The sequence below is a fragment of the Ascaphus truei genome, chromosome 8 (genome assembly GCF_040206685.1).
Source record: "Ascaphus truei isolate aAscTru1 chromosome 8, aAscTru1.hap1, whole genome shotgun sequence".
NCBI classification, from domain to species: domain Eukaryota; kingdom Metazoa; phylum Chordata; class Amphibia; order Anura; family Ascaphidae; genus Ascaphus; species Ascaphus truei.
Window position 1 is genome coordinate 69368951 of NC_134490.1, and position 26335 is coordinate 69395285.

General features: G+C 43.1%; 1 protein-coding gene across 2 annotated transcripts in view; it reads left to right on the forward strand.

Moving 5' to 3' along the window:
• WBP1L (WW domain binding protein 1 like) overlaps window positions 1-26135 on the forward strand; it is a 37527-nt gene extending 11392 nt beyond the window's left edge. Inside the window, exons 1-4 of one of the 2 annotated variants that reach the window (XM_075612504.1) lie at window positions 9787-9943; window positions 15331-15433; window positions 22200-22361; window positions 24028-26135. In XM_075612504.1, coding sequence (XP_075468619.1) covers window positions 9917-9943; window positions 15331-15433; window positions 22200-22361; window positions 24028-24746 — 1011 coding nt within the window. In that variant the 5' untranslated portion in view covers window positions 9787-9916 and the 3' untranslated portion in view covers window positions 24747-26135. Of the gene's footprint in view, window positions 1-9786; window positions 9944-15330; window positions 15434-22199; window positions 22362-24027 lie in introns of those variants that run through there. The other variant, XM_075612503.1, reaches the window with a different exon arrangement.
• Window positions 26136-26335: the final 200 nt, after the last annotated feature.

Below are 26335 nucleotides of genomic sequence, written 5' to 3' on the forward strand. Positions count from 1 at the left end.
CACTTTAAGTACACTCGCGACTAAGTACATATCACCCAATAGGCAAACGGCAGCTCACGCATGCGCCTGTCATCACGTCCTGAACAGCAATACCGGCTCCCTACCTGTACCGAAGCTGTGCGCAAGCAGGGAGACTATAGAGCCTGTTACAAATGCGTTATTTACATCAGTTATGCACGTATATAACGATTGCAGTACAGTACATGCATCGATAAGTGGGAAAAGGTAGTGCTTCACTTTAAGTACATTTTCGCTTTACATACATGCTCCGGTCCCATTGCGTACGTTAATGCGGGGTATGCCTGTATAATGTTACATTATAAATCCAGAAGCCTTCAGTGACAAATAGATTTTATTTGTAATGGTTTTTTTTTATTGGTTCAACATAAACTATAGCACATTGTACCAAAGAGTGCAGTATCCATATGTACCAAAGAGTGCAGTATCCATAAAGACCAGACCTGCCAACTTGCACTCTCGTGAGAGATGCTTTTGATCCCTGTCTCACTGTTTTGGGGGACAGTAATGACACGTTTCAATTGATCAGTGGGGGCTGAGCTTGTGAGGATGTGTTTTGCGTTGTCACGTTGAACGCGTTGTCACAAGCCCCGCGCACCCAGCATGATCTGAAATGCACAATCCCGCTGGTTGGACCGAGCCTCACCCGATCCAAAAATTGCGTAGGCGACTTTAAAGAAAACTGGAGGGATAAATATGTGACGGAAGGTCAGCACTTCTCACCGGGATCAAGGCACCAGGCAGAACAAAGCAGTTCAATAAATATCTTTTTATTACAGCCAGAGCCAACAGCACAAACACAAATCAGAGCTATACTCACTAAAACAAGGTCATACAGGGGGAATCCTATCTGGCTAGCTGCTGGGTGCCACATTAAAGGCTTACCCGGGGCTTGCTTCCACACTCTGATGGGGTCGGGACCATCCAGACCTCTCTGGTGCCATTCGCGGCTGAGCACTTTCAAATCTTCCACTCAAAAGTCCTGCTCTCTGCTTCTCCGGCAATACACAGTCCCATAGCTCAAGGCCCTTTTGAATTTCCCACTTTTGTTAGGCTCCCAGACTGGTTTTCAGGTGTCTCGGCACAGCCTTGGAGCACACCGCCTAGTTCACCTCCAGGTCGGGATCAGAATGAGCTCCGGAACGTTGATTGGGTTCCTGTGTCATAGATTACTCGCTACCATAGGAAATCATTGTAGAAGGTCTGGTGACCAATCACAAGGCTGATGCTGCTCAGGGACCTATCGGGACGGGAGGCCCGTCTGCAGTTGCCTATCAGTGCTTGGGGCGGGGCTGAGAGTTAAAGGGCTTTGGCAACGACTCGGCAACGCCTTCCCCCAGCCGGCAGGATATTACTCGCTGGGCTGGCGCCGCTCTGGCTTTGGAGGCAGCCAGATCTCTGCCCCTGGCCACTCTCTCCTTTGTCCCTGCACCTCACCTCCCCCCTCAAGTCCCAGCTGTAGTCATCGTCTCCGGACATGCAGGTTGCACAAAGGGTTACTCAGCCCTGCATGTCCAGAGACCTTAGCTCTGCTTTGTGGTGGGCACAGAACACTTAATAAATAAATGTTCAGGCAGTCCTCAGTTATCCGACACAATGCGTTACTCAAAATGGCGTTGTAAAGCGAAACGTTGTAAAGCGAAACACGTTTTCCCATAGGAACACTGTTTAAATGAAAGGTTCCGTTCCTGAAGGCATCTTTAACACTAAAATACACCAAATATTTTATGCAGGCAATAAGATATGCAGCACACACATAAATTATATAGTGTATATACTGTATTATATATAAAATATAACATAATAAATAATATATTATATAGTATAATATAATATTATATAGTATAATATTATATATATATACGCTCTTGCGACACTTTGCAACGTTGTTTATGTGAATGTGTATATATACACACATACACAACGTTGCAAAGCGTCGTAAGAGCGTTGGATAAGCCATTTTGGCGTTGTAAAAATGAATATAGGTATGCATTGCATAGCGTTGGATAAGCCATTCGTTGTAAAGCGAAGCGTTGTAAAACGAGGACTGCCTGTATACACTTTCAGTACATATTACACACTGGAATAAAGAGTGCAGTTTACATGAGATGTATGGAGCATGTAAAATCAGAGTTGCTCAGGGGTCTGGTGGCCATGCTCGTCTCTGGGCCCCTTTCCGTCACGAAATCTACATACAACAGTTTTTTTTTTTTTTTTTTTGTTTTTGTTTTTTTTAAATTGGGGTGTGTGAATGTGAGTCGGACATCTTCACAGATGTTTAAATAAGGACTCTATGCCCGTATTAAATGCACATTGCCTGCTTCTCCATGCAGGGAAGCCTCTGAACAAAGCCAAAAATCTCCCCTGACACGGAGTGCCTGCTTTTACTGTACAATGAATTGGGGGCTTGGTCTCATTGGACCTGAAGGAAAGAATATTTATCCGCTTCAAAGGAGCTTCGTGGTTTTTTGTTTTTTCTTTACGATAAACTTTTTCCTTACAGGAGGTGTGAAACTATATATTTTTTAAGTAGCCGAGGAGAAATCCAGCTTTGTGTAAGCAGACTTCTACACTCACATACACATACATACACACACGTCGCATGTTTAGACATGGGAATTGCGTGTCTCTTCTTGTCGGACGTGCAGTGTTTGGAGAGGAGCGTGTTCAGCACACTGTGGTCATGTGAGTTTGTTACAGCTTTCTATTTGTCTTCAGCGTGAACTGTTGTGGTGTTCTCTCCATTAAGTATGAGGACATATTGCAGCAACAACTGAAATCCCCACACCATTACTAATGGGAATATTGGGTGGTTGCGACGCACATTTGGCAGCAGAAGGAGCAGTTGAGCGACCTTGCCTTTTTAACACCTTCCCTGCTGAAAGCCAACGCATCGAGACATTAATTTGTGGCAAACGCTAAATGTTGTTGTAGGTCAATCCAACAGTGAGAGAGTAAATTCCTTATACTAGGGGTTCTCAACTCCAGTCCTCGAGACCCCCTCAACAGGTCCATGTTTAAGGATATCCCATCTTCAGCACAGGACTGGAGTTCAGAGCCCCTGCCCCCCTCTCTCTCATACAATACTCCTTTCCTGCACTCTGCTTCGAGATAAAAGGCTTCCCGTTTTGTTTTTATCATAAGCATAAATGCAGGACTATTGGCAGATTGCATCATATATGGATATAGTTATCTTCTGCTTTCTTAATGTTATTTGAGCAAATGGTGAGATGTATTGTGGTCTAGTGCTCAAATGAAACGTGTGTGTGTGTGTGTGTGTGTGTGTGTATCCCGTAGCAGACACATTTACTGTAAAGTCTGAAAACAAATGTTCTGTTTCTATAACTGGCTTGGTATTATCCTTTTAAAAGTGCAATCCTATAGTATATAGGACTAAATGTTACTAATGCACAGTGATTTCGGCCTGTGTTTAAAACCAAGCACTGTCCTGTATAAGTGTTTTGTTCATAATGATTTCCATGATCAACTTGAACAGTGAAACATGAAGTTTAATGGGGGTTTTACTGCCATCTCTCCATTGTCCTACTACTCGGGGGTGCGATTTTACATCCCATTATGTTTAATATTGGGATGGAATTAACAACATTGACTATTGCTTATCCCCCCACCCCCCATTGAAGATTAAATTGGGGACATTTTCATACTTTCAGAAATGATTAAACGTGTGTTTTAAAAATGTAACAAACTGCCATCTAGTTTCGACCTATTAAACATTAACATCAGTTTCCTCTCGGCAACACCATTGGCCTCAAAGTGGTCTTTGAAAGTGCAGGTTGTGACCCCAAATAATTCCATGTTTTTGTGGCTTCTACAAATGACTGCAATGCCTCCAAGTTAGAGTAAGAAGCTGGTACAGAATGCCAAGTTGAGATGTCATGAAACCACACCTCACAACCTGCAGGTCTCCCAAGCACTCCCCAGAAGGATTTAAGGCAGATGAATCCATGCTCTGGGGTATATTTCTTTCATACCCAGATCTCGATCACCCACCATACCGATCACTCCTTGCAATCCATGAGAGATTGTGTTCTTTTTTGTTGCAGAAACATTTATTGTCGTCACCACCCAGGGACCATGCAATATTTATTCTGGGAACCCCCTTGGCTCCTGATGAGATGTTTACCTTTTTCATGTTCCGGTGTTTCTGGTCCCTCTCGGGAAATCACTTTGGCTGCCATCCATGCCTCCGTTGCATGGGCCAATAGGAAGACGCAATGTCATCAGAGCTTAATAGCTTGACTTCCTATTGGATCACCCCGGAAACCATCACAGAGCTTTCTTCTTTTATTTTACCGGCCCATCAAAAGGTCAATAACCTTGGAACCAGGGGCTCACTGGCGCTAGAACAGCGTGGTTGTTATGTGACTCTCCCCTCCAATGCTTGAGTGGGAAAATTTCTTCTGTTCCCCCAGGTTTGGAGAAGGTCTCCGTAGCTGAACCCTGTTTCTGTATGGAGTGCCAGTATCTCTGCTGTGTTTTTTAAAGCTCCCACATCATGGGGACCAATAGAAAGTTATACAGTGATCCCTGCATATCACAGCTTCATATTGGCCCACGTGACGCAGAACATTGAAGCATGAAGTAGATACCGGAAGCGTCTACAGAAGCAAGTAACTCTCTTAAAGCAGGGTGTCCCCAGAGCTGAAATGTACGTGGTTCTGTTCCGGTGACTCCCTGCTTCCTACCTATTAAACAATAGTGTCGCCAGGAGTGGCCGCCCTGTGATACATGCGGTGACTTACCTGAGATATGTCTAGTGACGGGCCTGTTCCTAAGTGATAAAAGAATACTGCAAGGACTCCAAGATGAGATGACCAGTAAATAAAAGGGCAGATATTTTTCTAGCAAGGCGTTTAATGAGATACTAAAGGCTGAGCTGTAACTGAATTATAGAGCTTTAAAACTGCAGTCCAAGCAATATCCTACTTTTAAAAAAATACTTTTTTTATCAGTTCTGTACAGGCGTTCCTCGCTTATCCGTCGGATTGCGGGTGAATGTTATTCGGTGGCGACCGTAATATAAGCGGGTCCGACGCCAGATAATGCATCCGGCGGACTGCATTATGCGGCGTCTGATAAGGCATCCATTGGTGAGCGAGGACTCCCTGTATGATGAGAAAATACTTGTAGCATTTTTTTTTTAACAATTCTAAATGTCATTTTTAATGTATTATAATATAACAAGCATTTTTTGTTTCTATAGCAACCATTTACAAAGTCGCATCCCCTTCCTCTTCTGAAACAAGCTCTGGCACACCCCTTTTTGATCCCTGCTCTCTCTCTCTCTAGCAGTGCACCAATTGTATCTAGTGACTGCCTGGTCACATGATCTTCCCCACAGAACTTTGCATCTTTGGTCCTCCTGCTGCACTGACAGCCATTTAGTGAACCCTGAGCCGAATCTTCGTCTATTGATCACAGGGGAACTGATTGATCGGCAACTTGGTTAATTACTTATCATTGTGTGGATTGTATTGATACACATATTTAATGGGGGGGGGGGAGGGAGAAAATGAAAAATAAAATAAAAACAGCAGCTTGGACAGCAGCTTTAAAGGCAGTGACATGAGCAAGTACTTTGTCATGTAACGCAGGGGAGCTCAACTCCACTCCTCAAGGCCCCGTCCCCCTTCAAGAGGTTAGGTTTTCAGGATACCCCAAATTCAGCACAGGTGGCTCAGTCCATTCCTGCTTCAGCACAGATTGGGCCACCTTTGCTGAAGCTGGTATATTCTGGAAACCGTACCTGTTGGGGGTGTGTGTGGGGGAGGGGGTTGTTGAGGAATGGAGTTGAGCACCAGTCCTGTGATGCCTTAAGGTAGCAACTTCTTAGGCTGCGTCCATGGTTAGTGATTGCGCGCGGAGGCTGAGGGAAAGCGGTTGCTTTCCCTGGCCTTAGACCGCGCGCCGTCCGGGGGCGTGTCGGGGGGGTGGGCCAGTGACGTCACGGAGCTGGTTCGCCCTCATTGGGCGAACCGCTCACGTGACCGGCCCTGCGCTCCGGCAAGCGTGAAAATTTTACATTTTGCTAAGACTTGCACTTCCGCACGCTTACGTAAGCAAGCCCCTGCTAAAGCCGCTCTCATTGCGGCTGCAGGGGCTCAGTGCCGAGCGTAAGCGCGCCTCAGCACGGCTGACCATGTCCGAGGCCTCACTCTTCAGTAGCACACAGGCATTTAATTCCGTTCATTTTTAGGCTCTTGCCCCAAACATGTCCTACCCTAATTTTAAAAAAAAATGACTGTCACCATGACATGCTCAGCGGTACTTCTCCTTTTTTCCCTCGTTTTATTTCATGTTTTTGTATCCTGCTGCTGCTCTTTGGAATAAAGCTGGGGATTTTGTTTGCCACTTTGGGGAATTCTCGGCAAATAACGTTTTTCCCCCTCCCTCACTTGACAATCTTGGCACAAAACACAGCCACAAGTTGACCCATTACAGCTGTGATCAATGTGTGTTGAGGGCTGCACTGTTTGCGTACTTGCAGACAATGTGTGGCAATGTTTTCCAGAACTTCAGTCATCTCGAGATTTATTTCTTTATTTCCCCCATCATTGTACATCCTGTTTGCTGCGTTGGTGTTTTGAAACTTCAGCTTTTATTGAATGTTTGCACCAGAATTCTCGGGTCCTTTTGCATACAGAGTGATTCCCTAGAACGCCTTTGAAGGCGCCAATATCTTTGTTGTGACTACAGTACTTTATTAGACAATTATGGGGGATGAACGATATGCAACAACGCATCATTGTGCATATTGTATTTTTTTTTCTTTTCATAAATGTAGAAAATAAGTTTTTCTTACATAATCGATTTTTGACTGTTTTAAGGTCTTTGTTTACACAATGACACATACATTGCTACTGGCTGATTGGCAAGGACCAATAACAAGGTCAGGTTTTCAGGATATCCCTGCTTCAGTACAGGTGGCTCAATCAGTGGCCCAGTCAGACTGAGCAACCTGTGCTGAAGCAGGGATGGCCTTAAAACCTGACCTGTTGGTGGCTCTTCAGGACTGGAGCTGGCCACCCCTGGCTTAGAATATCTTTGTTTGACTGTTCAGTGCCCTAATGACATGCCTGGTACATCATGGGGAAATGGTGACTTTCTAAGAGCTCCCTCCTCTTCTGTCAGCTGAGGGGGGTGGGGGTCTGGGAGGAAGGCGCGGGGCGGCGGAAGTTGGGATTGCTTTTGATCAGAACACATGACATGCACAAGGGCCTCTGGCGCTGAAAAGGTTAAAGCAGCAGCCCCGACTGATCACTATCTGTGTGTTTTTTTTGGTCTGGGAGGTTAAAATGAAGCTCTCCCCAGCAGGGTTAAAGGTTACCAACATCAGACGCTAGAGCTTAAGAGAACCATTATTTTGAACACAAAAAAATGTAAAGCAGGACTTGCTCCTACTAATGTGGAGTTAAACTATTGTATAATGTCTTTATTTCATATAGAGAGGAGTGGCTCAGTGAGTAAAGACACTGACTGGCACTGAGTTTGAAGCAGGGACCCTGGTTCAATTCCTGGTGTTGTCTCTTTGTGACCTTGGGCAAGTCACTTTATCTCCCTGTGCCTCAGGCACCAAAAACATAGATTGTAAGCTCCACGGGGCAGGGACCTGAGCCTGCAAAATGTCTCTGTAAAGCGCTACGTAAAACTAGCAGCGCTATACAAGAAATTATTATTATTATTATTATTATTATTAATAATAATTATTATATATTACTGAGCTGGTTCCTGGTCTGACAGATGGGCTTGAATAATCATGATATAGTTTTTTTAGGTGTATAACTTTTGATAGAGGGACTTTTGTTGCTGAGAATAAAATCTGACTTCTGAAGCATTAATATGTTGAGCAGCAATCTCCCCAAATAATGTAGTAGTGTACCTACCCCCTCTCCCAAATGTGTTATCGCACCTGCGTCATGTGCTGGGATCAACGATTTATTTTTTAACCTTTTTTTTTAATTTCTGTAAATCTCTAATGCAGGGTTGGCCAACTCCAGTCCTCAAGGCTCAACAGGCTAGGTAGGGATATGCCTGCTTCAGTCGAAGACTGAGCCACCTATGCTGAAGCAGGGATATCCTGAAAGCCTGACCTGTTGGTGGCCCTTGATGACTGGAGTTGGTCATCCCTGACATATGATCTTCTCCATTGAAGCACAGTACAACCATTTCTTTTAATGGTGCGTTGGTCACTGGTGGAATCCCTTAGAAGGAATATATTGGGGATCAAAAACCTATGGTATGGGTTTCCATAATGTACACAATGTCTAGAACAGGGGTGGGCAACTCCAGTCCTCAAAGGCCACCAGCAGGTCCGGTGTTCACAATATCCCTGCCTCAGCACAGGTGGCTCAATCACTCTCAGTTGAAGATTAAGACACCTGTGCTGAAGCAGGGATATCCTGAAAGCCTGAGCTGTTGGTGGCCCTTGAGGACTGGCGTTGCCCACCCCTGCCCTAATGTGTGGGTGGCGGTTGCCTTTTTAATTCCCAGCATGGATTTCCTTTTTTGCCTAATACTAGCTCTACAGAATTTTGAAATGGTTTCGATCGCTAGAGAAACAGCGAATCCGATTACACAATGAGTAAGCCTGTATCTGAGCTGAGGATTAGGGGGTTTGAGCCTTTCACAGTGAAACAGTTATTGGCCAATGCGGCACTTGATTTCCAGTCGTGCAGCTTTTTTTCTTCACTTTTTTTTTTTTTTTGTAGCGAAAGAAACTTCCAGCTCCAATTGGGGTTAGATGCACAAAATTAGGAGTGGTTCTGAGCACTGCAGAAAAATAAAGCTGGCTGGAGGCAAATAATAAAATTAATTCCCTTTATTACGCATGAAGCCAAACCACAAACAAAAAAGAAAAGTCCTCTGGCGCGTTTCCCATCTGTGGGACTTTATCAGAGTGACCCGTGTTATCACAAAGCTTCCTTACATGGAGAACGCAATGTGAAAACCGCGTGTTCCCCGCCCCAGGTCAGGTAAAAACCGAATCGGGTGGGTTGGGTTAGAGGGGGTGGGGGGGTGCTCAGCTTCACTCCTCAAACACCCCCCCACCCCCTCGGCCATTGTTTTTAGGATATCTCTGCTTCGGCACAGGTGGCCCAACCAGGCCCTGCTTCAGCATAGGTGGCTCAATCAGAGGCTGTCTTTGACTGAGCCTCTGAGCCACCTGGGCTGAAGCTGGAATATCCTAAAAACCTGGTGGGGGGGGGGGGAAGGGGGTTGGTATTTGAGAACTGAAGCCAACCTGAAAACCTGACCTGCATAGTGGGCTTGAGGACTGGCGTGGATCACCACTGGGTTAGCGAGCGTGTTGTTTTTCGGAGCTGGTGCAGGGTCTGAGGATGTCAGCGGACGTTACGGTCATTTACAAAATCCATTAATCTGTGGAATTAAGCAGGAAAACTTTTAATATGGGGGGGGGGGGGGGGTCCATTAATCTACAATTTTTTGCTCACCAAGAGCAAGCAAGAAAATCTGCAGCATCAGAGCCTCGTCCCTGTGTCCCCAACAAGTTTGTCTACACCCTTTCTATTATTAACCCCTTCATCGACCAGGCTGGCCAAGCAGCGTGTTGCTTTGCAATGTCCGACTGGCCCTGCAGCAGTTAATCAGCAGCTGTTTTGGAGTTCTGCAAAGTCCTGTAGTGATGTCATTTCCAGCTTGGCAGGCGAGTCTGATATGTCATGTTAGGGAGGGGGGGAGGGTGGGTGCAGCTAGTGCAGGCTCTGTCCCGGGACCCTGTTTACTTAATGCTCTCTGCCAATAAAGGTCTGGTTTAAATAGGACTGCAGTGAGACTGCCCAGTACAGATGAAGAGATCCTTCTGTAGGGGCAGCTCTTTGTGACATGAAAGGTTGGTGTGGAGAATGAGACTGCAGGGATGCCTTTTCTTCTAGGCCTGAGACAGGTAATCTCCCTGCATAGGATAATATTTTTTATGTACTGTGCTTGGTTAGAAGTGGTCATTTTAACCCATTCTCGCTTGAACTGTAAGAGCCTGGAGTTATGTTGCATGTGCTACGAATCCACCGCTTCAGAAAGGTGTATTTTTATTTCATGCGTGTGGCGGATGAACATAAACTAGAGCTGCAGGCTCACAGCCCCTTCCTGAGAGTGTATTGTGCAGCACTGATGATCATTTAAAGGCCTCTCGTAAGACTAAAATGTCTTTGCTAAAGAGAACCCAATAACATTCTTGGGGAGCCCAGAGATCACTAGAGTTCGTCATTCCTGCGGCCCGTAATGTCCAACCCTGTACGAACACCAGCTAACACGTTTCATGGTGTGGAAAGGGACTCTTGTTCGTTACTAATGAGAGTGAAGCGTAGAAAATCTGTCATATTGGTGTTGAGAAATCGGTCTACCAACATGCGATTTTAGATGGCAAGCTCTCCGGGGCAGAGAATTTTTCCGATCGTGTGACTTTGTTCGGTGCACTTGTATAATTGTGTTTGTATTCTAATATCTGTCATATAAATATATGTATACAATCCATTTCAGCGCAGGGCATAAGAACATTGTCATTTTAACCAAGAATTGGCTTGTAAAATATGCCTTCAATAATACCACATTGAAAATCCCTCCTCAGTTACAGGGCTAATATTGTTCCCTAAAAATGTGCTGGTTTCACTTATTTTACAGGTGACCTCTTCATTGCCTTAGCTATCCTTGGCTATCCTTGGCTATCCTTAGCTGACCTTCTTTTGCTGGTTTGTAATAAGAAACCTTTATGCGTTTAAAAGAAGAAAAAAAAAATCTCGTTTTCTTTCTTGTTATGGATAGTTTCTTTTTTTTTGTTTTTTTAAATGTACTGTACATGAAACTGAATTTTTTTTTTTGATGCATTTTGTGCACTGATTTCTGTACTTTACACTAGCAAATACCAAACTGCAGTTCTTGGTACAAGACCTTGAAAGACCTTGCCCCATGCTGAAGCTGTGACTTTTTTCCGTTGGGTCACAGGCTGCTGCTATTCAAACAAGCAAGTAAATAATATAAAGGCAGTAGCATAGATGGAGAAACAGGAGCAAATGACCCTGCTGATTCCCAATCTGGAATGGGAGCCCTGCCAACTATTTGTCCCAAAGCGTCTGTGAACTGCACATTTAGCATGGGAATCTGTTCAAACCTATGCACATTTAGCACGGGAATCTGTTCAAACCTATGCACATTTAGCATGGGAATCTGTTCAAACCTATGCACATTTAGCATGGGAATCTGTTCAAACCTATGCACATTTAGCATGGGAATCTGTTCAAACCTATGCACATTTAGCATGGGAATCTGTTCAAACCTATGCACATTTAGCACGGGAATCTGTTAAACCTATGCACATTTAGCACGGGAATCTGTTAAACCTATGCACATTTAGCACGGGAATCTGTTAAACCTATGCACATTTAGCGTGCGTGTGTGATTGATATTTATGAACATGTTCTACTTAAAGGCCAACTTTAGAGTATTGTTGAAACCACTTTCTGGTGTATGGGGCGAATACGTCTGCTCTGATTAACCCCATCAAGGACTTCCAAAAGGAGCACGATGTTGGGTCTAGATGGCGTGAGTTGATAGGTGCTACCAATGTCATGAAGAGGCATCCCCCTGTACTTTCAGCCTGTGGCACAATCCATGTGTAATGGGACTGGCTCTAAAAACTGCGCTTATAGCGACACGACGACGTGGTAAAACAAATGCATTGCCGCCATTGCGTGCGCTTATAGTAAGCGCAACGCAATGGAGCCACCGTTTGGTCGCGATCGTTGGAAGTCATCTCTATTTGATTTTTTCCAGCGACCGTAGCCTGATCGTCGCGTAGCCTAAAGCAGATGGTGAATTTAAAGGAGCAATTCCCCCCCCCCTAAAAAAATACTTGAGAGCTGATCTGTAGGGGCCCCCTATTGCTTGTAAAATAGGCTATTACTTTATAGATTTTTTCAAACTACAAACATTGCTGTGGGGTCACCAGCAAAGTCCTCTCTTGATGATAACATCACCAAACCCCGTAGCAATTTTGTATCCACCAGTTAAGTATTGCCTGGTGCTGTTATCTCTGGGTCCTCGGGGGTTGGAGCGGGGGCACAATGGGTCAGATCTAGGGCACTGTCCGGCAGACAGAACTGCTGCTGTAACTCCAATGCCCTGTAGACTTATAGCGTGCGCCATGAAGGCTGGCTCCCCGGTGACCTTTTTGTGATGTGCATCAGGTTTTTCTTGTTTTCTAGGGGTGTTCACAATCTGCTGCAAACTAAACAGAAGGGGGAGAACCATCCCCTTCCTTATACATCCCCCTGTAGGAGGAAGCGATTGCGTGCACACTAGTGGGGATGGGGTGGCAGGACCCTCCTGGCACTCAAGTGGTTAGAGCAGCAACTCGCAATGACCTTACTGGATAAGTTAACATGCCTTTGAAGAGTAGGACCACACTCCTGACTGTGGAAAGCACAATGGAAGGTAGCGATGGTGGATAGACAACTTTTGTTTTCTAGTTGTGTGCGCAAGAGCGAAATATCAGCGCTCCTCTCAATATAAATTTGAAGTGAATGAAGATACAAGTGTGACAATGTGCATCAATATATATGTATACATATCTATAGTCCAATGAAGGAATCCATCATGTGGATATGAATATACAGTAAAAATAGAAAATGTTACAATAAGCGAAAACAAGTATTTATACCAGCGTCTGCCTCCATTCAATGGCTTACTGGGGACTCGAGCCCCTTGTGGGTTTATTTTCACGCCGCTGGTTGGCACCTAATAAGGAGGAGTCTTCTATCTGACCGTATTTGCCTACGATTGTGGACTGGATTCTTCAAGCTGGTTCCAGTAACCTCATGTCTTTATTCCAATGCTTAACTCTGTCCTGCACCTTGTGGGTGGGCACTTGTCACCCATTTTTTAATAAATCCCTCTTTCTCATACTATAACACTATGGAGCGTGCGCCTCTCTCTCGGGAGTATTCACCAAGCGGCGCTTCCTTTAGCCACAACAATGATGTCCATCTTTAATGTACCCCACAAATACAATTTTTGCTTTCTTTTTTATGGTTAATCTAGATTGATAGGGATGGGTGGTTTGATGTGTAGTTAATGCATCCATTTCCATCCATTGTAATGTACATAAGTGCTCATGTAACCCGTTTTACTGCCCGGGAACATGTAGCAATGGCTTCAGAGGTTCTTGTAATTCCAGCTCTGATCACTGCGTGATTGAAATCCTTGCAGCATTCTTTTCTTCGTTACCAGACTAATTCGTCCTTACCAGGAGAAATATGCGTTGTATGTGAGGCTTTGTGGCCTGAATGTGCAGCATTTAAATAAACATTTTCAAGGCTATAATATCAAAGGAAACGAAGTGTCACTAACTTCTTGGGTCCAGGGATTGCTTTCCATGTGGACCCTGATATCTCTCCCACAAACAAGAGCCCTCGCTGTTAGAAATTGCTGGGAATCTGTTAAAACCCTTTCTCTGCGGGACTTGCAACTCCGATGCAGCGCATAGAAATGTGTTAGGGCTCCTGCCCAAGCCGGGGGTTTTTTTTTGTTTTTTTAATAACCTTTATTTTTTTTCCTCTCTTTTTTGATATGGGCATCAATATAATCCACACAATAAGTAATTGGCTAAGTTGCCAATCGAGCCGTTCTCCTGTGATCGGTTGGGGAAAGATTCTGCTCGGGGGTTCACTAAATGGCTGTAGAGGGGTATTCTGTTTAAGAATAGTGGATGTGATTTGGATAAATGGTTGCTATAGAAACAAAAAAGGCTTTTTACATTAAAATGCATTCAAAATGGCATTCAGAGTTAAAAAAAATGCTACAAGTATTTTGTTATAGTAAAGAACTGATTTATTAAAAAAAACAAAAAACACACACACATAGGATATTGGTTGGTCTGCAGCTTTAATGCAGGACTAGGCAACCAGGGCCACCAACAGGTCAGGTTTTCAGGATATCCCTGCTTCACCACTGATTGAGCCACCTGTACTGAAGCAGGGATATCCTGAAAACCTGACCTGTTGGTGGCCCTTGGAGTTGTCCACCCCTGTGTTAACGGCTAACTTCTTTAATTTCATTGCAGTTTTGATGTGTGTTGGAATAATGTAAAGATGTCGTCAGTACTGTTGAATAACGAAGATGCCTTGTGGAGTGGTTCTATCTGATTCCCTGCTCAATCCCTGGGAAACACTTCCACACCCTCTGCACAGCCAGGGCCGCCAAACCAAAACCCTCCTGTTTACTTGGTTGATTGAGTTGGGAACCACTTTTTGTTTACCAAGTAAAATTAATATTGTGTGGTCTGCGTATGCAGCTTTTTTTAACACGCACCATAAAACTATTTAATTTTTGGCTGTCTTCCTCTTGTTTTTGTCCTTGGGAAACTTCTTTAGTCCTTACGAGGAAGGATTTTACAAACTTTGCAGTGAAAAGTAAAAAAAAAAAAAAAATTAAATCTACAAATCTGTAATGTAACCTCTTGCTTTATTTATTTATTTTTTTAAATGTCAAGCATACACCAGTATTTTTACCATTTTTCTTTTCAGAATAACAAAATGCTCTAATCGGGTGAGATCTATTCTACAAGCTACCTAATCTTTTTCTGACGGGACTTATTATTTATTTTTAAGTGTGGATTAACTATTTATTTCCTAGTTTTTGTATAATTATGGAAGTCATTATAAAGTGAGTGGGAAAACCATACTTTTAGTAGTTTAGTTTCATGGTGGAAAAATATTATTTCATTTAAATCAAATGGCACCCATTTTTTTTTGTATTGGTAATGATATACACACATTCTGCGTGTGAATACAATACAATCTATGTTTTTCCTAGGTCAGTGTAGCTTTCAGGCTACCCACAGGCGTTTGTAGGTGTACAGATGTCTCTTCTTTATGTACTGTACACAGTGAAAAAGAAACCTGTGTTTTTATAACATCAGTGTTATTTAAATGTACCTGTACTTCTCATTGGGCGACATAGCTAAGAAGATAGGGATTTTGTAATCTGTTTTTGGGAGTTTTTTTTCCTAAGAGCTCTTTAGTATTAATATACAAATAACTGTGTTTCTGACGTCTTGTATATTGCACAAATTGGAGTTCAAATGTATCTTCTTGTTGGTTCACCATTTAAACAAGGGATCCTTGCGTCTCTTTAACTTCTGTTTAATAGCCTGTTCCAGTCTTCTCCGGTAACCATTTTTATTGCCAGAGTTCTGGTCACCTTCTATTAAGCTGAAATAATTAGATATGGTAATTTTACTGCATTTTAACTTGTATATTTCTTTTTGTCTGTTTTTAGGACAAGGAAACCTGCATCGGTGTCAATAATCAAAGTTACATATGTGAAACCGGCCATTGCTGCGGACAGTCTCAGTGCTGTAACTACTACTATGAACTTTGGTGTGAGTTTTTAAACCCTGTTCATTTTTTATTTTATATTTGTTGATGTCTTGTACTAAGCTGGGTAAGTCTTTGTTGGATGATGGGTAACAGTTGTGGTTTGGAAAAGGGGAAAACGTTTTAAGCGACAATATTTAAGTCAGGCGTGGCCAACTCCAGTCCTCAAGGGCCACCAACAGGATAGGTTTTCAGGATATCCCTGGCTGAGCCACTGATTGAGCCAGCTATGCTGAAGCAGGGATATCCTAAATATCGGACCTGTTGGTGGCCCTTGAGGACTGGAGTTGGCCACGCGTGATGTAAAGCACCCCTAGAATTCTAGTTGCAAGTCACTTTATATCAGTAAACAGCCTTAAACTTACGTACCTCAACCTGTTTATTTAGGTGTCTGTGCTGGTAAAAGTTGCTGCTCGCAGCATCTCATGACCGTGACTAAGAATTACACTAGACTTGTTTTTTTTTCCCCACGGCTGGGGCGGTTTATGTAGATGCACATTTTCTGCTGTGCATAAAAAACAAGCATTTCCTGCTGGAGAAGTGGCGGCGGATTAGTGTTCTTGTTTAGAGTCAGTGTCTTTATGTAGCGAGTTTGAATCCGGGAACCTTGTTCAATTCCCGGTATCTGTTCCTTGTGACCTTAGCAAGTCGCTTTATCTCCCAGTGCCTCTGGCACTAAGGCAATAGAGTTGTAAGCTCACCGGGGCAGGGACTGTCTGTAACATTCCTATGTTCTGCGCACTATATACTGTCATTGTGAAGGGCTGTGAGTCCCATTGGGAGAAAAGCACCATAAGAAATGGTTATTATTATGAACTCCTTATTGTATTAAGAAAAGAAGCTTAAATTGGACATTAAAACTGGACATTAAATTGCACAGATCATATAAAAAAACATTATTTTAACACGTTTAACGCACAGAAAAATGAAAAAACGGCCGCATACTAAATTGTTACAATAAGAGTATTGTTATAATAAATATTGCAATTACGTTGCATCATAGACCAGTGTTTTTTTTTTTTTTACTTTTTGTTTTGGTTAAGAAACCCCATAATTTATATTGTTAAATTCTATGCAACCCAACCCTCTCTAATAGCGTTGTAGATACTTCTATATTTGGTACAGTTTAATTTTCAATTGCCCTAAAAATTGCAGGAAAACCTTTAGGGATATCCGGGGAACTCCAGTTGATAAACATTGTCATAGACCATTAAAAAAAAAAAAAGGGGTGTGTGGTGAGCATGCACATATTAAGTGAAACTTCTTTCTGTTTTGTCACTGAAATTGTAATTATACCTGCAAAAGTCTTTCTTTCAATCAAAAACATCAAAACCAAAATACAATTTCCGTGACAACACAAAGTTTCATTTAGAACACAAGTGCTTGGCTCCCCACCCCCCTTTTTTTTGTGGTTGGATGGGTCGCCAATGGGTTAATAGTTGTGGGGTGTGTGTGTGGTGTGTGTACAGTTGTGCGGCTATAGCAGGGGTCCCTGGAATTTGTAGTCACTAGAGCCTGCCCTTCTGATTGCCTGTGGATGCCAAGCATCCACACCCGAACTACAACTCCCAGCAGGCAGCCACCAAACAATGACATCACTTCTGGTTACGCGTAGTCACTTCAGTTTATATTTTCGGGACAATTTCCATTTTTTTTTCCCTATGAGATTTTTATGGATGGCACTGCCACGAAAAAAGTTTCACTACAAAAATTCCATCCAGTTCTATGTTCTTTGCTTAGAAACTGTTGCATTCAGTAAACTGGTATATAACGATGGCGTCTAACAGTGCGATAAACCATGTAATGCTGCATTTCGGGAGGCCAGGGAATATGGGGAAGCTGCAGAGCTTTTGTAGACGTTTCTTGTACGCCCAAGTTTTTGCTTTTCCTGCCATGTGCACTGTTAATCTGTCATCAAAAGTAAATACAGCTTGTAAATGTTTGACATGACAGTAGTTTATTTTAGTAATATTATTACATAACCACTATAGAAACATGTAGAAATTGCTTGTGGCTTCTCAGGTTGAAGCACTTGGCACAATGAGTCCTTGTTGGAAGGATTCTTGGAAGTGGCCAAGGCAAAGCTATCTGTCCGCCCGTCCCCTCTTGCCTCACGTGACCCTTTACTCTGTGTATCGTGGCTTTGGGGCGGCCAGTCCTAATGCTTACCCAGTGGTTCCAGGCACGTTATTGAACAATGTTACATCCCCCATTTATGGTCCCTTCTAACGATTTCGTCAGTTTTGTGAAGCTCGGGCCCTATTTTTTTCAGCTGAACTATGGTTTTAAGGCTGAGATTATAGGTCGCGTTTGCATCTCGCGCGCCCTTCGCTCAAGCGATTTGTGCACATAGTGGTTCATGCGGTGGGGAAGCGAGGCTGTGATGTCACAGAGCTGGTTCACCCTAATTGGCTAAACCGCTCACGTGACGCGGCCATCGCTTGAAAAGACAAAAATGTTGTCTTTCCAAAACGCAGTCGCGTGCACAACGGGCAGCCTCCCATATAGGATTGAGGATGTTGGCGTGCTGTCGCAGCTCGTATAATCGCGGCCTAAAGCTTCAGTTCAGCTCGGGGCTCATTAAATGCATCTTGGGTCCTCTTCAGCTGCACTGACTGCTAAAGTTCTGTGTGGAAGATCATGTGACCCCAGGCAGGTACTAGATTCAATTGGTTCACTGCTAGAGAGGGCAGGGCTCAAAAAGTGGTGCGGTTTCAGAAAGGAAAGGGAATGTGACTTTGTAAATGTTTGTTACACTAGAGTACATTAAAATATAGCATTTAAAAAAAAATTAAGGACAAGTATTTTCTCATTGTACAGAACAGATTTATTTAAAAAAAAAAAAAAACCACGTAGGATATTGCTTGCACTGCAGCTTTAAGTACATAACCTCCATACAGCACTTGTTGGTTCAAAGTCACTCCAAGTACCTTTTCTCGAGCGCAACCAACAGCGTCATGTTTTCAGGACCACACATTCCTAGCAAAGTTGTCTTAACCCAAATAACCCAACTCAATTTAGCACCAGGTGATAAGAAGGGAAATCTTGAGAATCAGGCCTGTTGTTGCTCTCTGGGCTGAATGTTGGGAGCCCCGGGGCAAGGATTTGCCATGGGTGGTATATATTGACTATTTCCTTGTAGACGATGCACAACAGCAGGTGTCACTAAATCCTAATAAATTAGTTGTCTTCGTAGGAGTTTTAAAGTAATGATTATGGGTAATAACAAATGGTGGCACCTCTTCCTGGCAGCAGATGGTAAATATAGAGGAAGACCTTTTCTAGAGATAATGGGACATATTTACTAAGCTGTGTTTCTCCATAAAACACCTGCCCTGAACAACACCTTGCCTCCCATTCGTACAGTATTATAGGCACCTAATCAAACTGCAATAAAATGTAAGGGGCGCCATGTTTAAAATGAGCCACACGCATAACACCTTCAGTGCCGGAGGGTACCACCTTCTGGGTGGCCTCTGCCCCCACTGGCTTATGATCACATGATCTCAACGTCCTTTTTGTGGTAGGCGTAAGAGTAGGATCCTTTCCTACCGCGCAGATCGCGTTCAGTGCTGATCACAATCTGCCCCGTGGAAAAGAAGCCTATTACCAAGGCGTGGTCTGTGGTCCCCCCCCCGACCTCTGGGGACCGCCCAGTTCCCAAGGTATTGTGATTTATTTTTTTGGCCTAACTGGGGTAGATATGACATTACCATGAAAATATTAAGTTTTGCAAATTCGGGGAAATTATGATTTTGACCCCTGAAGTGACTAACTGTTAATGCATAATACATTGATCTTGTAGTTTTTAATCACTTCTGATGTTCTTTTGCAATTCCTTGACATATGTGTTACACCTGCTCGAAGACAGCAGCTGCAAAGGGGTATTTGACAATTATGAAGAATTGACAGTCTGTGGATTTGGGGTATGTATGTATGTTTCAGTAGAGATTCCCCCCCCCCCCCCCACCCCCCTAGGTGATTCAAATACCAGCTCAAAACAAGGGGTTGAAGAAAGTGAGGGGATATTTATTCAGTTCAACATGTAGACACATCCTGACGTTTCAGTCGGAAAATGTGTGGGTTTTTTTTTTTTTTCCAGCAGTAGGGGCACTTTTCTTCTTTGCTGCATCGGACTATTCTTGGTTGGAGTGCTCATGGGGGTGGAGGTGGCAGAGGATTTTGGAATGGGCAGAATATGCAGAACTTGGCAGAACATGTCTCCTGTAACTCAATCCATTCTCAAAGTGAGGGGTGTGGTTCCTAGAAACATGGACGTGTGTATGTGCTATCTGGATGCTCTACTCTGGTAAACAAGACTTGACGGTTCCAGAAATCTGGCGATTTAGCAGAATATTTTAGCAAACTATAAACACATTCACTGCAAAATATAGGGTTACATACTCAAGCTATCGTAAGAATTAAAATCACAATCCTGTGATCACGGATGATAGAATATGATAAATCAGTTGGTGCAGACTATAAAAGTACATGTCGTGCTTAAAGCTGCAGTTCAGTCTTTTTTATTTTTTATTTTTTATTTATTTTTTTACTTCAATAGTTTTGTGTGCAATCTCTAATTACCTAAAGAACTGTATAGCTGCAGGTCAATTCTTTCTCCATGTATTGATAGGTCGAAATTTGGTGACATAATTAGTGAAGGGATCTGTTTATATTCTGCTTGTCTGTCAGTGGAAGCTCATGAATATTCATGAGCACTCCTGCACTGACATGTGCTAGAGGGAGGGCAGGGCTGACAAAGGGGTGTGCCAGGGCTTGTGACAGGACATGAAGGGGCAGTGCCTTAGCAAATGGCTGTTAAAATCGAATACAAGAAAATTGGTCTTTCAAAGTTGTTTTTTTAAAAACAGAAAATGCTAAAAGTATTTTTTCTTACTACAGAACTGATTTATTAAAAAAAAACACACATGCAGGATATTGACTGAACTGCAGCTTTAATGTTGTAGAAATGTCTCCCACCCCCATTAGGAATACAAAGTTCTAACATAACACCAGACATGACACCAAAGAAGAAAACAGATTTGAAGTGAAATGTCCGAGCCGGCACATGGGTACCCAGATACTGTACATGGAAAAATGTTGATCGGATCAGCACTCATAAAAATACGAATCAAAACTTGCTACCTCCTTAGTTGAGAGAACTCATTTATTACAAAAAAAGCAAATTGACAAAAATCAATATAATCAAGGCAAATTACTTCACAAAAAGTCTACTAGCAAGTTTAAAAAGAAGAGGTACGTGGTCGCCCCACGGATCTCCAAAGCAACACTAGTGTTTTAGGGCTTCCTTGCCCTTTCCTCCAGCTATGTGCCGCTGATTTTTAAACTTGCTATTAGATGTTCTGTGAAGTTATTCGTTATTCACCTAGATTACATTGATTTTTGTACATTAACTTTTTGTAATTTTCAGTTGAGGTAGCAAGTTTTGATTTTGCTTTTTATGAGTCTGATCTGATGTAAATGTGCCTGTGTATTGTACCCAATAGTGAAGGTACTGGATCTTGGCATAAATTACAGTTATAAACACTGGGTCAATCAATGCAAGTTCTGTGGGGGGGTTTGTGTTGTTATTTTATACCCAGATCCTTTATAAGTACTATTTGTGTACAAACTAATGTGTTTCTTTTCTACAAGTAAACAATGGCTTTCTTTTTCTTGTCCATGTTGAAAGTGACTCACTGTGAGTGCTCATTTGCATGTCATTACCCAGAATCCATGGCTGCAGTGGAAGCATTGTATGTCAAGAGATGATAGAGAATGTACTCAGAAGTGGTATTTTTATTTGCTGCATTCTCTCTCTTTTTTTGATTAACGCCATCTAAGAAGCACAATGCAGACAATCGACTGATAACTAAATTGATATCCCTGTATTGTCATCAAGTGCCAGATACGCTGCGGTAGGTTCATGTTCATTAAACGAGATATAGGAGTTTTTCCTTTGTAGCTTGTAAATTTGTTAAACTGTTGTAATCTGATCTGGAACACTGAGATTACTATAAAGCGTTTGTGTTCAAAATGTCATCTTGCTGAAATGCACGAGAGTGCCACTATTGCATATATCTATAACTGAAATCACTGTTGGACCAAAACAGCATCTTCTCCCGCAGTATTCATGAGTGGGTGTGAAGGGCTAAGATGAAGTTCATGGGAACTGTACACATCTTTTAACAAGGTTTCATCTGCAGGCTTTATACAAAGTACTTCTTTTTTTTTTTTAAATAGGTATTTGCATAGCATAGACCAGGGGTGCGCAAACTGGGGGCACAAGATTTTCTGGGGGGGGGGGGTGGGGAGGGGCGCGCAGCGCTTACAGAGGCCCCACGCTCTTCCCCAAGGCATTAAATGCCGGGGGATTGAGCGAGTCCTCTGTAACTTCCCTCGCTTCCAGTGGCTTCGGGTGACACGTTGCCATAGCACCCCGGAGACAAGGTAAGGAGGGGGGCGCAGGGGGAAAAGTTTCTGCACCCCTGGCCTAGACCATTGTAAGATTTTAGGTGCATTTGCAACAAAGCTAGCAATATTTGTGTTGCGTTTAGTCTCGAAGAGGAGCGTTCCAATACCTGCGTTCTGTCCATGCTGTAAACCTCAAAGGCTTGGATGGGACATGCAGAGAGCATTTCTCCGTAGCAGTCATGCTGACCACATTGCATTACTTTCCATGTTATAAGCCATTCTGTGTTTGCTTATTAGAACTATATGGTGAATTGAGATTTATTTTTTAATGAGCCCTCTTCTCTGTTTTGTTTGCAGGGTTTTGGCTGGTGTGGACTATAATCATAATACTCAGCTGCTGTTGTGTTTGCCATCACAGACGAGCCAAACATCGCCTCCAAGCTCAGCAGCGGCAGCACGAGATCAACTTGATCGCTTACCGTGAGGCCCATAGTTATTCAGGGGTGCCGTTTTATTTAAGTACGTATTCAGAGGCAACCTCCTGACTGTACCTCCCATTACAGTGCAACTTGCTTTTTTGGTTCTATGATGCTACAAATACATGGGCTGTTTCCTGGAGTGACATCTGGTCTTGGCCTTCTGTGTTTAAAAACTCTGGGTCATGGTGATTTAGCAGGTGCCAGTTTCACCAAATCATAAGCCCTTCCTGGAAAAGAGACCGGTAAAGGGAGGGAAGACCTGACATGGAAAGTGACTGGTAAAGGGAGGGGAGGCCTGACTTGGGAAGAGACCGGTAAAGGGAGGGGAGACCTGACTTGGAAAGAGACCGGTAAAGGGAGGGAAGGCCTGATTTGGAAAGAGACCGGTAAAGGGAGGGAAGGCCTGACTTGGAAAGAGACCGGTAAAGGGAGGGAAGGCCTGACTTGGAAAGAGACCGGTAAAGGGAGGGGAGGCCTGACTTGGAAAGAGACCGGTAAAGGGAGGGGAGACCTGACTTGGAAAGAGACCGGTAAAGGGAGGGGAGACCTGACTTGGAAAGAGACCGGTAAAGGGAGGGAAGACCTGACTTGGAAAGAGACCGGTAAAGGGAGGGAAGACCTGACTTGGAAAGAGACCGGTAAAGGGAGGGAAGACCTGACTTGGAAAGAGACCGGTAAAGGGAGGGAAGACCTGACTTGGAAAGGTTTCTTCAAGAGCCCAAACTGCTCAAATCGCCAGAACATTTGTACTTTTCTCCAGTTATTCTTGAACATGTTTTCTTTTTAAACTCGCAAACAATATTTTTATTTGCTGTACGGTGGAGCGTTTCACATTTTTACCCACCGTCATTTATTTAATGTGTTTTTAAATTGCAAAGCCAGTATAACCAGCCTCGCACAGAAAAGACCCAAAAGGTCGAAACAGCTGCTGCCTGTGAATAGGTTTTACTGGTTATGCATTTAACCCAGGCTGTGCTGAAAAGCTGTGTTATACGACAGGAATAAGCTTATAGGCGTCCCCATGTTAAAATGGATAAGAAGCAAAAGGTGACACGGTATGCTCATTTGCATGACATTTCCCAGAATCCCTTGCTGCAGTGGAAGCACTGTATGCTAAGAGATAATGGGGAGAGCAGAGTTGCAGACCTGTCTGAGACTTGTGAATGTGCTCACAAGGGATATTTTTATTTGCTTTTGAATTCCACAAAAAAACGAATACTTGTGTTGGCCCATAGAATGGACCTTTTTGTGGTCCTGAAAGCTTGCACTCCTTTTAACCACAAATTGGCTATTAAAGGTATCACTTCTAACTTACTGTGGGTTTTTTTGAGCAGCCATATTCTACTGCCCGTATATTGTGGACTCTTTTTTTTAAAAATCTGCCTAAGTTTCACCTTCCAGACATTTAGTCGCTTTATTGAAGTGGCAAGGAAGGAGTCTTTGTTTGGGACCTGTGAAATTCATGCTCGATAGGAGTTTTGGGGCATATTGGAAATCCTTAATGTATCCCTTTTTGCTGTTGTGGGACATTGTTTATTGCTCTAGTAATTGTTACTCCTTCAAAATGATGGATTTTGTTGTGGCATAATTCATAAACCCTAGATAAAGTACTCCCATTTATTAGAGACAGGTACTGTACTAAACCCAGCAATGCTAATGAGTCACATGGATGCTTTTACAAATGTTTCCGCTTTTCCTCCTCTTAGGGTTTTTGCCACATTACTTACTACCTCCCTACGAGGAAGTGGTGAATCGACCACCAACCCCTCCACCACCGTATACGGTCGTTCATCAGCAATGCGTTGTAGCATGTAGCAGCGCGACTGTCACGGACCCTGCATGGAACCCACAGCACAACCAGAGCAGCTCTCCAGCGGCTGCAAGTGGGTGTGGAACCAGGCCTCCAAGCATCGTGGATTGTGAGCCTTCTACAACAGGTCTAGAACAGGGAGCACACAAGGCCCATAGCGTGGAGTCGAATGACCCCACCACCGGTGCAGAGTTGGAGGAGATGGCCGATCAAGTGTCATTTCTGGACAAGGACTCCAAAGAGCTTCAGAAGGAGTACAGCTCGGAAAGCTTGGAGCAGAGCACCTTTTCTGATGCCAAGGACAAAACGCCTGGAAGACATCGTAGGTTCACTGGAGATTCAGGCATTGAGGTTTGCGTGTGCAATAGGGGCAACCATGATGACCCCAAAGAGCTTGATGGCTTGATTGACGATACACTGGATGGCTTCTGTGACAGCTGCACTTCATGTGATGCCCAGCCCCATGGAGATGAGGAAGAAGGGATCTTCGATCATTTGGAAGCATCCCGAGAGCTAGACCACCACCCATTGCCACGTCAGCCTGTGAGCTTACTGTTAAACACAATCAATGAACAAGACTCGCCAAACTCTCATAGCAGCAGCTCCCACAGCTAAATCAAAAGTTAATACATTACGACAATATTGAGTGACTTTGTTTGATCTCTCTGTTTTATTTTCGCTCTTTCATTGTTCCTGTATGTTTAAAAAGCAAAGCTTGGTAAATGCTCTACCAAAGTCGAAGGGAGGAGAGAACATTCTGTTGTAAATCATGTGCCCAATGCAACTAATGCCTTTTTTAAATAGGGCTTTGGTGATGATGATTTTGGTGATGGATTATTATGAGAAGGTCTGACCTTGAGTAAAGTTGTGGGAGAGGAATACAGTGTGCCAGGCATTTTGAAGTCTTAGCCTTGATTTTTGTGAGGGGTTTAAGTGAACAATAGTTCTGATGTCCTCACAAATTCCTCCGCTTGGTATATCCTGTGTTTAAAAGACTTGTCCCCAATAATAAATGTTTGACCTAACTAATAGGTGTATCTGGCAAACTGCCTCCTGGGACAGTTGGAAAGTTGACACGAGAAAATTATGTACAATAATGTGGCCGAGAACAAATGCAAGGAAGCGTTTGTAGTACGGGGTACTTAATTTGTGCACTTGCGCGCACACACTAAGCAGCAAGTGGACAAGCAAGATACAACCCTCAGATTATACTGCTGATATGCAGATTAGCCCTTTACTCTCTAAATGAGCATTATTTGGGGTTTCCCCCTAACTTGGGGCTCTCCACTTTAAGGACAAACCTTCATTTCTGATTTACTTTATCTTGGAAAAAATCCAATTTTCTAATTTGAACAAATGTGTTTTTTTTTTTTTTCCCCCTTCCATGTGTCCATGATTTATAAGGCAAGATAAAACATTTTTTTGAATTAATGTAATGAAATAAAAACCACCAAGGCAGCTGGCCTGCTCCTACCATAGCTGTCATCTTGGAGGTATCTGTAGGTCGAACCCAAAGTCATGTGGTGGAGGTGATGCCCACTGACTTGTACAAGATGATGCCTCCTGCATTTATTGTTCAAGATGAACAGAGATGTTGAAAGGTTTTAAGCAGTATTTTTAGTTCTGTAAAAATCCATTACATTTTTACATTGACCACTAAAAAATAAAAGGTAACCTTTTGTTGTGGCACAGCCTGTTGTGAACGATTTGTGCCTGTAGGAATGCATGAATGTGAGTGTATCACCTACTGTAGGCCTAAGAGAACATTTGTTTCTGCGGCTTTGCATTTTTATACATTGTAGAGTTTTTGTTGAACATTCCCTCGAATGTTGAGGACGTTGGAATTTGTCTATCAATTACTAAAATTTTATGTCAACCAAAAAGTGGAAACTGAATGCCTACTTTAACAGTAAGCCTTGCGCAAAATGACGGCCTTGGGAAAACTACCTATAGACATGGCCTCATGAGAAGTACTGTATTGCAGTAAATACTTATTTGCTTTTACCTGACTGATGTGTCTATTATTGACCAGACAATTTTGGGGAGTGGGGAGGCAACGTGTGTGTGTGTCTGTACATATGTGCACTTCTAATTTGCAACAAAGTATTTTTGTGACGACTTGGATTGATGTTTGACCACTCTCATACTGGATTTTGTCATTTTCCTGGCTAATTAAAAAAGAGATAAGTGAACTTGTCTCTGAA